General features: G+C 40.1%; 1 protein-coding gene across 2 annotated transcripts in view; it reads left to right on the plus strand.

Annotated features, from left to right (window-relative positions):
* Window positions 1-2,610: 2,610 nt before the first annotated feature.
* The window catches only part of CLDN18 (claudin 18), a 32,554-nt gene continuing 19,185 nt past the window's right edge, over window positions 2,611-15,979 (plus strand). The window contains exon 1 of one of the 2 annotated variants that reach the window (XM_040430996.1): window positions 2,611-2,880. In XM_040430996.1, the coding sequence (XP_040286930.1) occupies window positions 2,661-2,880 (220 nt within the window). In that variant the 5' untranslated portion in view covers window positions 2,611-2,660. Of the gene's footprint in view, window positions 2,881-15,339; window positions 15,560-15,979 lie in introns of those variants that run through there. The other variant, XM_040430997.1, reaches the window with a different exon arrangement.

A 15,979-nucleotide genomic window follows, 5' to 3' on the forward strand; every position in this document is an offset into this window, starting at 1 on the left:
ATGCATGTGTCTTTACAGAGGAAGATGTTCTAAGTTTGCTGTCTAAAGTGAAGACAAATAAGTCACAGGGGCCTGATGAGATACACCCAAAATTATTAAAAGAGCTTAGTGGTGAGCTGGCAAAACCGTTAACAGATTTATTTAACCAATCATTAGTAACAGGAGTCGTCCCGGAAGATTGGAAATTGGCAAATGTCGTGCCCATTCACAAGAAAGGTAGTAGGGAGGAATCAAGCAACTATAGACCAGTGAGTCTGACATCAATAGTAGGCAAATTAATGGAAACCCTATTTAAAGGATAGGATTGTGGAACATCTAAAATCCCATGGATTGCAAGATGAAAAACAACATGGGTTTACTTCAGGGAGATCATGTCAAACAAATCTTATAGATTTTTTTGACTGGGTGACTAAAATAATAGACGGTGGAGGTGCAGTAGACATCGCATATCTAGATTTTAGTAAGGCTTTTGACACTGTCCCACATAGAAGACTTATCAATAAACTGCAGTCATTGAGCATGGACTCCCATATTGTTGAGTGGATTAGGCAGTGGCTGAGTGACAGACAGCAGAGGGTTGTAGTCAATGGAGAACATTCAAAACAAGGTCATGTTACAAGTGGGGTTCCACAGGGATCTGTACTGGGACCAATTTTGTTTAATATCTTCATAAGTGATATTGCAAAAGGCCTCGATGGTAAGGTTTGTCTTTTTGCTGATGACACAAAGATATGTAACAGGGTTGATGTTCCTGGAGGGAAACGCCAAATGGAAAAGGATTTAGGAAAACTAGAAGAATGGTCAGAACTTTGGCAACTGAAATTTAATGTGGATAAGTGCAAGATAATGCACCTGGGGCGTAAAAACCCAAGGGCAGAATATAGAATATTTGACACAGTCCTGACCTCAGTATCTGAGGAAAGGGATTTAGGAGTAATTATTTCAGAAGACTTAAAGGTAGGAAGACAATGTAATAGGGCAGCACGAAATGCCAGCAGAATGCTTGGATGTATAGGGAGAGGTATAAGCAGTAGAAAGAGTGAAGTGCTTATGCCGCTGTACAGAACACTGGTGAGACCTCACTTGGAGTATTGTGCGCAGTACTGGAGGCCATATCTCCAGAAGGATATAGATACTCTAGAGAGAGTTCAGAGAAGAGCTACTAAACTAGTACATGGATTGCAGGATAAAACTTACCAGGAAAGGTTAAAGGACCTTAATATGTATAGCTTGGAAGAAAGAAGAGACAGAGGGGATATGATAGAAACTTTTAAATACATAAAGGGAATCAACTCGGTAAAGGAGGAGAGCATATTTAAAAGAAGAAAAACTACCACAAGAGGACACAGTTTTAAATTAGAGGGGCAAAGGTTTAAAAGTAATATAAGAAAGTATTACTTTACTGAGAGAGTAGTGGATGCATGGAATAGCCTTCCTGCAGAAGTGGTAGCTGCAAATACAGTGAAGGAGTTTAAGCATGCATGTGATAGGCATAAGGCTATCCTTCATATAAGATAGGGCCAGGGACTATTCATAGGATTCAGATATATTGGGCAGACTAGATGGGCCAAATGGTTCTTATCTGCCGACACATTCTATGTTTCTATGTTATGGAGGAAGCTAAATATGCATGAGGTGTATCATAATCCAATGTTCATCTGCATTTCTGTGAAAAATATATGTAATTTAGCACATATTACATCTGTTTACATGAAATTAGCTTAGGAAAGATAATTTAAATATCTTTCCCAGAAACCCAGAGAGGCATTGCTTGGCCTGCAATACTCAGCACGTGTACTATGCATACTAGGCGCTCACCATAATGGGAAAGATTACCCCCCAGACGATGCATATATCTTGTCAAGAAACCCAGAGTAGCATACTAGGTGGCCTGTCTCTCACTCTTTCTCTCTTGTCACATCCTAGAGTATTTCAAGAAATAAAAAGTCCTAGGAGAACAGATAGTTCTATATACTAACATTCAAGGCCATTGGAGCATATGTGATTTGGGTAGAACCGATTCTTACCTGAATCAAACTTTTTTTTAAATTTGGCGAAGCGGATGTGAAACTACTTTCAACAAATTTACTCATTCACTCTTTAATATACATATTTGATGGTCCACCTCAAAAACAACAATTTGTGCTGCAATTTTTGGGTGATTTAGACCATAATAAGTAATTTCTGTGTTTGTTCTATGCACTTCAATTTGATGTTTTCTGAAGTATTCTATTACTATGATGTTATTCTGCTGTTACATAGTCACGTATGGCCATATCCAGTTCCATTCTTTTTTAATTTATTAAAATAAATAGTTTGTTCTCAGCAGATCTTCAAAAAATGTCGACAAAGCCTTCTGCTCATTTTTAAGCAACTGTTACTCATGACTATGATTGGGGTGGAGAAAGTGTTCTTTTTCAGGGTAAACACAGAAGGTCTGATACAACAAAAGCTAGCTGGTAGTGAAAGGCACACTTATCTGCCAACATTAGATTAGGCTTGGGGCGGTTACTCACTACATGCAACCGGACTGCTGAAGCATATGACGTATATAACACTGCAAGTGTAAAACTACAACATCCCTACAGCTCTACCACTAAGTGCATTAACCATTCTTTAGCATCTAAACCTGTGTGGGTACAGACACATAGAGTGGCATCATGGCTTTAGCACTTTGCCAGTGTTTGGGGTTCTTTCTTGCAGCTATTGGTGTGGGTGGCATATTGGCAGCCACTGCAATGAATCAATGGAGCACTCAGGACCTGTACAATAACCCAGTGACCGAGACATTCAATTTCCAGGGTTTATGGCAAAGTTGTGTTACAGATAGCTCTGGTTATACTGAATGCCGTTCATATTTCACTATCCTCGGATTACCTGGTGAGACCTTTGTTTTTTCCGTTTCATTTAATGATTGTGTAGATAAATGGTGCATTTGAGGCTCTGGCATTTACTTAGGACAAGAGTTCCATTAAGGAACGGATGTTCACACCTGGCAGATTTGCTGAAAAAATGTTTCTGAATCTTTCATACATCTAAATGGGGTTAGCAAATATCCTTGCACTTGCTGCAGAAACAACCTTATAAAGATGTGTAGAAGAGATTTTCCAATTTCTGCAATATGTGAATGTAGCCTTATACTTTTCACTTTCTATGTGCTTACCTGAAATAAAATTTTTTTTAACGGAAGTGATTTTCTATACCATTTAACTGTAAGGGGAGGTTCACATGGAGTTTTTTTTAGAGCAGGTCATGAGATATTTCTCTTCAGGTTTTTCGGCTAAAGCCAGAAGTGGATCCTGCAGGAAGAAGTCTAAGTTCTTCCTTTATATTTCTGATGCCTTTTTAATGCACTTCTGGCTTGCCGCAAAATCTCCTCCTATGTATGCACCTAATCTAAAACTTTCCTTCTGCATAGATTCTTTGAGATGCCAAGTGCACCAGCGATATCATTTCTGGTTGCAATTATTATAGAAAATATTCATGATACGTATAAATTGTTTATTATTTTGTAAATGTGGTGTTTTTATGAACTGTGCCATTTTAAAAAGATAAGAAGTAAAATAAATGGTTACCTTATTTTTATTAAAAACAAAGTAATTTGGAAATTGCATAAGAAGCAGTCAGAATATATTTCATCCTTATTAATTAGTATAATCATTTTTCTAAAGTTAAAATTCGTTTTCTGGGAATATATATTGATGCAAGTTCATATTTGCAACTGTAGTTTTCACGTAAACAAGTACAGAAGTGGATCTAAAAAGAAGGAAACCTATACGGGCTCTTTCACATGAGCGGATGCCGTGCGTGGAATCCCCTGCGTTAAAAGAGTGCCAAACCCCGCTCTGGACAGCAGAGACTCAGAGCATTAACATGACTGATAATGCTCCGTGCCTTTCTGATCTTTTTACTACAAAATCACAGTGAGATAAAGTTGTCACCGTGATTTTGTAGTAAAAAGATTGCCAAGAGGCACAGAGCATTATCAATCATGTTAATGCTCCGTGTCTCTGCTGTCTGGAACAGGGCTTGGCACTCTTTTAACGCAGGGGATTCCACGCAAGGCATCCACTCGTGTGAAAGAGCCCTAAGAAGGAAGGGAGGATATCTACTTATCCGATTTGTATCTAATCCTAAAACTATAGGTGTGAATCTAGTCTTAGGCTACTTTCACATGGGAATATTTGGGGAATTATGGTATTTTCCATCAGTATTTCTAAGCCAAATCCAAGATCCAACATAAATGGAGAATGAGTACAGTATATTGAAAGTTTACACCTTTTCCAAGTTTTTGATCCTCACCTCCCTTTGGTTTACTAAAATGGTTGCAAAATCCAGCTTCATAGAAAGTCAAAGGTGAACTGAAGCTAGAACCAATGCCATAGTTTTCTGATCGGATTGTTCATATTCATCTAGCGCATCACTTGATGATGTCAGATGTCAAATAGAGCCGGACAGAAAAGCGCTGCATGCAGCGTATAGACACCAAATCTGTGTGCTCCTGATTTTGGCTTCCAAAACTGCATCAAGAAACCTAACTGTGTGGCCGTACCCTCATGCTGCAAATTTTTGCTGCATTTTTCCTAGCGTTTTTTTTTTTTTTTTTGCCACCTTTTTGTGACAAAATAATACAGCGGTCAGATCGTAGACTTAAGACAATAGGAAATTTTGAAATACACTATAGAAAGTGTGACTTTTGTGGCATTTTTTCACTCTTGGTGCACTTTTTAGGGCTAGATTTTTTTAATGCTGCATTCTCTGGTACAGCGTTTTAAAAAAAAAAAAAAAAAGAAGAAAATTAATGTAAAAAAATTACCTGAATTTATTGTTTTGTTAAAAGCCTGAAAACTGCCACAAAAGGTTTGTGTGAAGGAAGTCTGAGCTTATTATATATTTTTTTAAGGAATTGAAGACTAATAATCAATTCCTATTTAAGTATAGGGTTATATAAACCTATAGCAGCCCATGAAAATGCTGAAAGAATGGCTGCACACGATATAGATTTAAGTGTAGAAATTTGCACCATATATTTTCACTATTTATCAAATTTTTGGTGCAGTTTATGTGCATTCCATTGAAAAGGGTGAAATCCACACAAGAAAAATACAACGATTGACATGCTGCAGATTTCAAGTTCAACACAGCAGTTCAATTTCCGCACCTACATGACATTTCTTTAATCTCATACACTTTGCTGGTACTGTATTACACTGAAGCTCAAAAATCTATTTGGAAAAACCGCACGTAATCTGCATGGTGTGCAAACACCCTAAAATTCAGAACCACACTTGTCTTATTACGGAGCAGTATTAATAATATGGCAGAACATTGTATATGGAAAATACACTTATAAAAACATTTAGGCAATATAACAATACGCAAAATGAATAAGTTATTTATATTTTTTTTAAAAGCGATTCCTAGTGAGCCTAATATAGCTTATGTTTAGTATACATGCATAATCTATTACTAGAGATATTAGTGGTCATCTACTATGACCATCTACGCCAGAAACTGGTGTAAAAAAAAAATCACAAACTAAAAGTTCTGACTTAAATGCCACTGCACCTAAATTTACGTTGCCATCGTCTTGCCACTTTACGATAAGGGGGTTTACCAGGGTGAGTATGTGGGAAGGGCCAGTGACCCTGGATCATTTATCATCATTTACACCACTCTTCTTGTGTAGGGCCACCTGCACACAGGTGCGGGTGAACGCGCATAAGATCCGCATAAATTTCCGGGTGGATTTCTGTGCGTTTCTGCAGCATACCCGCACAAAAATCTGCAAAGTCTAATTGTGATTTTTGGTGTAGATTTGATGCGGCTTCCATTGAAAAGGGTGAAATCCGCAGCTAAAACTGCAAGCATAATTGATATGCTGAGGATATGGAAATCCACATGGCAGGTCAATTTCCTGCAAAATCTGTAAATTAGGTTAGTGTAATCTCGTACACTTTGCAGGTACTGTAATACACTGCTGTTTTTCAGCACACACAAGGAATCCATGCAGAAAACAAACACACATATTCCGCACTGTTTGCAGCTGGTCTAAAGGATGACTGAAAGATTTCAACCTAGGTGCACAGGCTGCTTGCGTCTCATTATAAATTAAGGGCATCCTCTGACAACTCAGGGGATATCAAAAAGCATAAAAAATGCTGGTCTTGATAAATGACTCCATTGTGGTAGGAACTTTTGTCTATGGAATCAGTCGGGAAGATTCATCACACCCTGTACTCCAGAATTCTATTTTCAAAAAGTTGAAAAATAGGGGCTTCTGCAATTTTTTGGGGGTTAGTTGCCCAAGAAACTTACATGGCAATATGTGTCGTGCAGGGGTGCAACTATCCTTGAGGCAAAAACTGAAACGGCGACCCCCCTTCCCAATGCCAATTTCTCAACCTAACCCCTTCCCTTCAGCCCATGGTCCTTCGGCTGCCCCGCTCTTGCCCCTACCTAGTTCTGCCTGAGGTGATCGCCTCACCTGGCCTCATTGGTGGTGCACCCCGTGACATATTTCAATATAAGTGGATTAAGGGTACAGCTACATGGCGACATGTGTTGCCCGACAACAAGTTGCAGAAATGTCCTGCAACACAAAAATATGTGCAATTTCCTGTCACACGACTTTCTTATTGCATGTCACTTCGTCATGTAAGTGAATCTTAAAAGTTACACATGACATGTGACTTCCAACATAAAATCCAGCAGTGTTGCGACACCATTGACATACATTATCTGAAATGTTGCGTGAGTTTCTTGTCCCACAACACATCGTCGTATAGCAGTAGCCGTGGGGTATGACCACACGGCACGGTCATGAGCAGACTCCTGACACTCGGCGATCACATGATCCGCGTTCACATCACTGCTTCCTGATCTCTCTATACAGGCCTCATTGCACGATGTGTATAGAGTAATGGGGACCCAGGGATAGTGTAAAACCATCCCTTCTTTCTCTTTGGGGATGACAGCTGACAGCCGGCTCCCATCTCCAGCAGCTGCATAATTAGTCAAATACTGGGACCCAACAGACCCAATTCAGAGAGAGTTCACATCACCGTTATTTTGGAGTTCTTCTGATCCATCAGAAGAAGAATGGATCCCATAAAAAAGTTATGCACATTTGGCATCCGTTTGAGCCACTCGTGTCTGAGATCCTTTTTTTTTTTAGATGGAAAGAAATTACTGCAGGCAGGACTTTTTTTCTGTGTAAAAAAATGTATCTTTGCATGAGGCCTTAGGCTGAGTTCACATCACCGTTTAGCTTTCCGTTCTTCTGATCCGTCAGCAGAAGAGAGAGAGAAAAAAAAACGGAATCCTGTAAAAAAACGGATCCTGTTGCATCAGTTATGCATAGGATTGGATAGAATCTGTTTTTTTATAGGATCCAGTAAAAAAACAAATCCTGTTGCATCAGTTGTTGTCCATTTGAGCCATTTCCGTCTGAGATCCGTTTTTTTAGACTGAAGCAAAAGTATTGCATGCAGGACTTTTTTTCCCGTCTAAAAACGGATCTCAGACAGAAATGGCTCAAATGGATGACAACTGATGCGACAGGATCCGTTTTTTTACAGGGTCCTCTTTTTTCTCTCTCTTTCTTCTTCTGACGGATCAGAAGAATGGAAAGCTAAGGGTGGGTTCACACTAGCGTTATGGAGTCCGTTATAGCTTTCCGTTATAACAGGGTTATAACGGAACATAACGGAATCCATAAGACGGAAGGGCGAATCCGTTTTGCTCCCCATAGACTTGCATTATGACGGAATGCAAAACGGACGCCTTTAAAAGGCATTCCGTTTGCTCAGCGTCCTAATAGAAGTCTATGGGAATCAAAACGGATCCGTCTGGTGCCCGTTATGCAAAACGGAAAACAAAGTCCTATCGATAGGACTTTGTTTTCCGTCTTGCATAACGGTACCCAGAGGGATCCGTTATGTTTTCCCATAGACTTCTATTAGGACGGAGCAAAACGGAATGCCTCTTAAAGGCTTCCGTTTTGCATTCCATCTTATGGATTCCGTTATGTTCTGTTATAACCCTGTTATAACGGAAAGCCATAACTGACTCCATAACGCTAGTGTGAACCCACCCTAAATGGTGATGTGAACTCAGCCTTAGAGTCCATTCACCCGCAACTGTTTTGTGGTCCACAAATTGAGGATCCACAAAACACGGACATTGGCCATGTGGGTTCCGCATTTTAATAGAAATGCCTTTTCTTGTCCGTGACTGCGGACAAGAATAGGACATGTTCTATTTTTTTGTGGGGCCGTGGAATGGAAGTGCAGATGCAGACAGCACACGCTGTGCTGTCCACATCTTTTACAGCGCCATTGAAAATGAATGGGTCCGCACCCGTTCCGCCAAATTGCGGAGCGGATGCGGACCCATTTTGTGGACATGTGAATGGATCCTTAGAGGGAAATGGCTCAAACAGATGCCAAATGTGTAAAACTGATGCACAGGATCTATTTTTTACAGGATCTTTTAATTGTCTGAGATAATTAAAAATCTCAGACAAGACCCCTCCCTAAAATAAAAAAAAATAATTTCATACTTATCCCTTTCCCGAAGACAAAAAAAATGAGGAAATTTGAAGAATAAGATCAGAATTTTTGTGATTGCATACCTTTAAAAGGCAAAACATTAAAGTCCTATGCAAGTTAATGTAATGTCACAATTTTACTGTCACCATAAAGCCCTAGCCTAACAGTGACCATACACATTAGATAGAGGTGGGCTGATGGTTGAACAACAGTTGAATAAACAATCATCTGGTGAATGGCTGGACACATTTTAGTCCATATTGGTCGTTACAGTTGTTCAAACTGCCGTACAAGTTCAATGAAACTGAGCGATGGAATCTTTTCTGGGAACATTTTTTCCATGAAAGATTTTTTTCCTTCCAATTATCCAAGAAAAATTTCAAACATGGTTGACTTTTTTTCAGACGATGATGGTCTTTTATCAATCGGCTAAAATCATCACTTTGTTTTGTTACCTGACAAACAATTTGAGTTGAAATCATTCATTTTCTTCAACTTTAGACTGATTTGTATAGCCTCCTTTACATTTAAAGGGCATCTGTCAGCAGATTTGTACCTATGAAACTTGCTGACCTGTTTCATGTGCACTTGGCAGCTGAAGACATCTGTATTGGTTCTATGTTCCTATGTGCCCACATTGCTGAGAAAAATAAAGTTTTAATATATGCAAATGAGTCTCTATAAGCAATGGGGGCGTTGCCATTACACCTAGAGGCTCTGCTGTCTCTGCAACTGCCACACCCTCTGCACTTGACAGAGCCAGGCAGTGTAAACATGATGATGCCTGCCTGACCCTGTCAATCAAAGTGCACAGGGGTGTTGCAAAGAGAGCAGAGCCTCTAGGTGTAACGGCAATGCCCCCGTTGCTCCTAGAGGCTCATTTGCATATATTAAAACATCATTTTTCTCAGTAATGTGGCACATATGAACATGGGACCAACACAGATGCCTTCAGTTGCCAAGCGCACATTTAACAGGTGTCACCGATGTACCGAGACATACGGACGTCCCGGCGACAGTGAGTGGCAGGAGATCTGTGAAACTGGCAACACGTGGTTTGATCTGACAGGTTTTTCTTGTGGATCAATAGGTGTCTGTGTTGTTTCTGGTAATGGCCACACCCCTTGCCTCCAGGTGTTGCTTATGTGGTCATTTAACCTTCCTTATTTATAGTTGCTTCTCCCACTATGCTGTGCGGTTTATAGCTTCTATGCCTGTGGATTGTTTGTGGTTGGATCTCGGCTGAGTTCCTGGTGCTTCCATAGCCTCTTTGAAGTTAAGTCTTTCCTTTCCCTTTTGTATTTTGTTTGGGTTCTGTGTGTTGCATTTCCCTATTGTTTGTATTAGGCCTGAAGTTCGTCCTTCCTTTTGGAGGAACAGGTAGTCTCGTCCCTGCCATTAGTACCAGGGTCCTATAGGGCTAGATAGGACTCTAGGTATTCCTGCGTATGAACTCACCTACCTTTGGGGTCTGTTCATACTGGTAGTCGGTCAGGATTTTGGTTAGGGTTTTCACTAAGAGGTGTCCATCTTTGTTCCCTATTTCTCAGGCCTGATAACTGTTTCCCTCTTTCCTCCTATGCTTGGTGTGGGGTTTCCCTCCCACACCGAAGCGTGACAACAGGTCAGCCAGTTTCACAGTTACAAATTTGCTGACAGATGCCCTTTAAATCTGTAATTTCTGACATTTTTAGCAAACTGTGCGACATAAATGTAGATTTCCTTACTGAATAGAGTAGAAAGGGCAGCAACAATTTGCACTAGGAACAACGTCTAATTTGTCATTGGACATTGGAGCTTGCACTTCATAGAACAGATTCAATATTTTGCAAAACAGTGTATTAATCTCTGTGGAAGGACTCAATAGGAACAGTGCAGTGGTAAACTATTGCAGTCTATGGTAGAAGCAGTCTGATGCAAAACCCCTAGCGAGGCTAAAAACAAAGTTAAAAAAAAGCATTTAAAATTCAAAAACCCCAAAAAAATTAAAAACTAAAATCTTTCCCATTTTACATATTAAAAAATAGTAAAAAATGAAATATCATTGGTGTCAGCTAGAGATGAGCGAATTTCTTATTTTGAAATTCGTTCACGCTTCAGTTACTGGTAAAAGGTGAATTGCATTATGAATTGCGTTATGAATTGCGTGACCACGGACCATAACACAATTCTATGACAGAATGCATAACGGAATGCATTTAGAGGCAATCCGTTATTCATTCCGTCATAATAGAAGTCTATGGGCTGCAAAACAGATCTCTCACGTTTCCGTTATGCAGGAGAGGACTCCCCTGCATAACGGAAACGGAACGGATCCGTTTTCCAGCCCATAGACATCTATTATGACGGAATGAATAACGAAATGCCTCTAAATGCATTCCGTTATGCATTCCGTCACAGAATTGCGTTATGGTCTGTGGTAACGGAATCCATAATGTGATTCACCTTTTACCAGTAAACGAAGCGTGAACGAATTTCAAAATATGAACATCATAACAGAAAAATATCTAAATGATCACTTTGCTTTCCCCAAAAAATTAATAACAAGTAATTTAAGTACATACCCCATATGGTATTATTAAAAACTACAGATTGCCCTGCTAAAGATGAGCCCTTACATAGCTCCATAGACAAATTATATAAAAAGGTATGGGTTTTCTGAAAATGGAAAATAAAAGAAAATTTAGTTTTTTTTAAGTAAATTAAAACCATAGAAAAATTCTATACGATTGGTGTCTGTTTAGTATTGACCTGCAGAAGAAAAGTAATGTGTTAATTTTACTGCACAATGAACACCATAAATACCAAACCCATAAAATAATGGCAGAAAAATCTATGGCTTTTGGAAGGCAGGAAGGAAATAAAATGAAGCAATGAAAATTGTTTTCGATGAGTAGGGATTAAATCAGGCAGAAAACATTGTAGGGCTAGCTCACCTGAATGCCATGATACCTTTCACTTCGTGATCCACTGCTTCATTCTGGAGAGAAAGTACTTGTAATGTTTATGCAAATGAGCAGTTAAGTGCACTGAGGACGGGCCCAAGCCAGTCTTGTACACACTTGCTCCCCATGATTCCTCTGCCAGTTACTTCCTCTCCTTTTGACTGAGAGGCCTAGGTTCCTGCATAGTCATCTCTCCTGGCCTAGTCAATCAAGAAGGAGATGGGCAGGCATAGGAAGCAGCAGGAGCAAGGTACAGAGTGGATTGGGCCTGCCCACTGTGCACTTAACTGATCATTTACATATGTATTTTTCTCTAGAATGAAGCACTGGATTGCTAAGTGAAAGTGACCATCATACATGTTTGATAAATGTTGACCAAACCTGTTGATTTTGGTTGGACCAGTTGATTATCTATTGCACATGGGGCCTCCCACTTCTTCCCCAATAGCAGATGTCAGAGAAGATAATGATCAGGCACTTGGATTTCAACTTTCAGATCCGTTTGTTCTCAGGGAGATAAGCCAATGCCTGATGTTTTGGTAGCAGCCTCTTTTTCCTCATCCTGTTCAGGACACATGTATGCTCTTGCAACGCCTGCGCCCTAGGGGTGTTATGTGAGTGTAACAGAGATGAAGTGCCGAGTGAGGGTAGTAGTACCCACAGTTCAGTTGTCCCCTGGGCCGGCCTGCAGTAGAGGGGAAGACAGCACTAAATCCTCCGGGGCACTCTCTATTGCAGGGAACACCAGCCAGATGGTGGTTGAGGCACCCTTGATGGTAAGGGGTTTTTAAAGTGCTTTGGTGTCTGGCCCCCTGTGCTGTTAGTGACGCCAGCACCGTTAGGTGCAATTAGGAGATGGAGTAGAATGATGAGAGAGGCAGTAGTTGAACCAAACAGGAACTTTACTTGTAAGTTGCAGTCTTGCAATAAGTATCATCCAATAGCAGCCCTTTGTCATACATCAAGATAGTAAAGCTGCAAATTCCAATAACAGGCTCAGTGAGGTGGTGTATGTACTGTAGGTTCCAGCTCAACTGTGTAGAAGTGATGACCTTACTTGCACATGGCTCCTGTTCTTGCTCTGGTTACTTAGCCTTTAAATAATAGTTTGGATCCTCTGTAAGTATTCAGCAATATTCAGTGCTTCAGTAATTCGGCAACCCAAGGGCGGTCTGCCTCATGGCAGGCAAACTCTTTGCTCAATTCTTTGAAAAGGTTGCACAAGATACAGCAATTATTCCCTTAGTCCCTGGAAGGGACCCTAGAAGGGGTATTACAGTAAAGGATCAATTAGTCCTAGTCCTGGACTACAAAGGTTGAAGTAGCTTCACTCCCTGGGCAAAGCCCAGAAGGACAGAGCCAGGTCTGGCTCCTCTCCTCCTAACTCCTAATCTCCCTATCTCCCCAATAACTTCCTATGGCTGACCTATATAAATGGTGTGAAAGTGACACCTAGAGGCTGATATGTGTAGTGCATTGAACCAGCCTGAAATGGGAATTTAGCAGCTGTGACAAAGGAAAATACAATAAATAGTGCAAAATGACATAGGATGGCACAGACAATTTTGGAGTGTTCCCATCCACCTGGAGTGGGACACTACACCCTGTCAAGCTAAGCTTGCATGTGTATGGAGAGTTGGGAGAGATAGCTGTCAGCTATCTCATGGTCAGCCTTATAGCAATAGAAAGAGAGAGATTAGAGTAAACTATGAATGTTGGGGTTTTGAGTGGAATAAGGCTCTAAACATTTAACATTTAGTTATTCTGTCATCTTATGTGGACATTCCCATTGTTGTAAAAGTCCATACTAGGTACATATCTGCTAAGATGTATATTAATATTGATTTGCTCGTATGTTTTCAGTATAATTTAAGGAGTTCTCCGCTTTCTTGAACTTAGATTAATTTTGGAGATTACATTAAGTTTCAGTGTTTTTGGTGTTGGGGTAATGAAATAGAGATTTTTCTTAAAGAGAGACATTTTGGAAAAACATATTTTGGTTTGGTATTTATGTGGAGTGTTTTAATAAGATCCAGTCCCTTATGAGCTATCATAGCCTCCCATACCAGTAAAAGAGACTGCAACAGCGTCGGATTGGAGTTACTTGGTCCCACAAGAGGAAATTATTCTTGGGGTTCAACTCTGATGTTATCAATACAGCGTAATAGGTTTTTAATTAAATTAATAGACCATAGTGGCAAGCTATTGGCTTCAAAGGCAGCCAAAGGATCCTCTGGTACTCTGGTGGGCCAGTCTGACCCTGGTGGGAGACATCTATTGATGAATATCATTACAGTGTCTATAGAGTTGCCACCTAGCCTTCTGTATACATTAAGTCCTGTACTGTATGTCTGTGTAACAATGTAGTCAGTGTCAGTGGAAACCTGGTTGAAACTCTTTTGGGCATTGTAATGGCTGCCAATAGTAGTTGTCACCAGACATTTTATACCTTTGTAGAACCGTGTTTCTTTACTTCAGTCATGCAGGATCCCAATTGGACATGATTTTAAGATCTGCCAGAGAGGAATCCATTTTGGCGATTACTATGGATATCATCACTAGGTTCACATGACGTAAAGGCTAAGTTCTTGAGAAGTTTGGCCTCCATGTTCATCGTATATGTTGGAAAATTCTCTGAGGTCTTTGTCTAAAAGGACCATAGACTTTCATTGGTGAGAAAAATGATCTGTATCCTTTTGGTATAAGTTTGGATGGCAAGTTTTTTGGGTTTATGCAACCAGTGGTCAAACAGTTGCCAGATCTGTTGTACAATGAACACCACAGGTGCTCAACAGACCGAATTTACTCACAGAATCCATTGTGCTGTCCATCATGTTGACAGAAGAAATCAGGCTTTGATTTCCTTCTTATCAAATCTTACTGAACTTGCAACAAAGCTTAAAATACGTAAAGACTAGAGAAATTTAATTTGGTAAAGGGGTATTAAATATAGGTAGAGATGAGCGAAGTTCTCAAAACTTCGATTTGGCTACTTCACTGAATTTCACCCAGAAATTTGCTTCATGACGAATTACTTTGTCGCAATGCGCATTTATTTGTGAGTAGCAGACGCAATGGCGGTGCCCCCTATGATTGAAACCCCCAGATGCTGTGATCCTCGCTGATCGCTGCATCTGAGATTACCATTGAGGGCTGTCAGGGGTTAATCTGTAAAAAAAAAAACACTTACCTTATCCATTAGATCGCGAAGAGCCTGCTGCGATCATCTTGCTTGAAGATCCAGCGCAAACTCTCACGCAGGGCGTGATGACATCATTACGCTGGCCAGCATGGTGATGTCATACGCCACCGCACACAAGATTTTATGAGGGATCTTCAATCAAGATTGCCGCGCACAAATGGATGAGGCGAGTATGATTTTTTTTGTTTTACCACCATTTTAGTGAAAAATGGTTTGTTACCACGAAGCACAAGGAAATTTGGCTTTGCGGCAAAACAAATTTTCCCTGAAATTCGGATCGAAGTCAACTTCGTGAACTTCGATTCGCTAAACACTAAATATAGCCATGAAAAAACCCCACTAACTATTTTGGTTGAAATAGAAACTGTGGCAATGGTTCTTATCATGATGCCATAACCTTGCGGATCTGTTGCCATCATTTACACTACTCAATGCCCATATCTCTGTATTACGTTGTATCATGTGAAACTCGACCACACACTACCCACAATGACGGCGAAACTGTGATATCTTATGAAAACATATTAAGCAAACAAAGCAGGTATCAGAGAGAGGAGGTTATAATTGTCCTTCAGAATGGGATTCCAGTAGATCAGGAGCAGCACACAGAACCAGCTGGGACCTTCAACAGCTCTCAACCATGTCGGTCACAATGTGCCAAACGATGGGCTTTGTCGTCTCAGCCCTAGGCTTTGCCGGCATCATTGCATCCACATGTATAGATATGTGGAGTACACAGGATCTCTACGACAACCCAGTGACTGCAACGTTTCAGTACCAGGGACTATGGAGAAGCTGTGTACGACAAAGCTCAGGATTCACAGAGTGCCGACCCTACTACACCATTCTTGGGTTACCAGGTCTAATTATTTTTCTATTATCTATTTATTTTTCTATTATCTATTTATTTTAGTTGTATTTCTCTTTTTTTAAGGAAAAATATTCTAAGTGTAATTTTACATAGATTTTTTAAAAGGATGCTATTGAATAAGTTGGAATTAAAACAACAACTTATACTGACCATCTTGAGATGCTTTCGAGGCAGTTTAAGTCGCCTCATCTCTTCTTGAGGCATTTTATGGATCACCTTTATATTAATGTTTTATATTACCACCGTTGAGTTCTACGCATAGAAATTATGTGCTAAAATATTTAATCTCTGATCATTTGCCATAGTAGTCACACTCATATGTACAAGGTGTGGCATAGTTTAAGCTGAGATAACGAAGTGGGCAAACACCCCTTTACATCTCTGAAGGCTGTTATCTGGGTGGAAATCT

The sequence above is a fragment of the Bufo bufo genome, chromosome 4 (genome assembly GCF_905171765.1).
Source record: "Bufo bufo chromosome 4, aBufBuf1.1, whole genome shotgun sequence".
NCBI classification, from domain to species: Eukaryota; Metazoa; Chordata; class Amphibia; order Anura; family Bufonidae; genus Bufo; species Bufo bufo.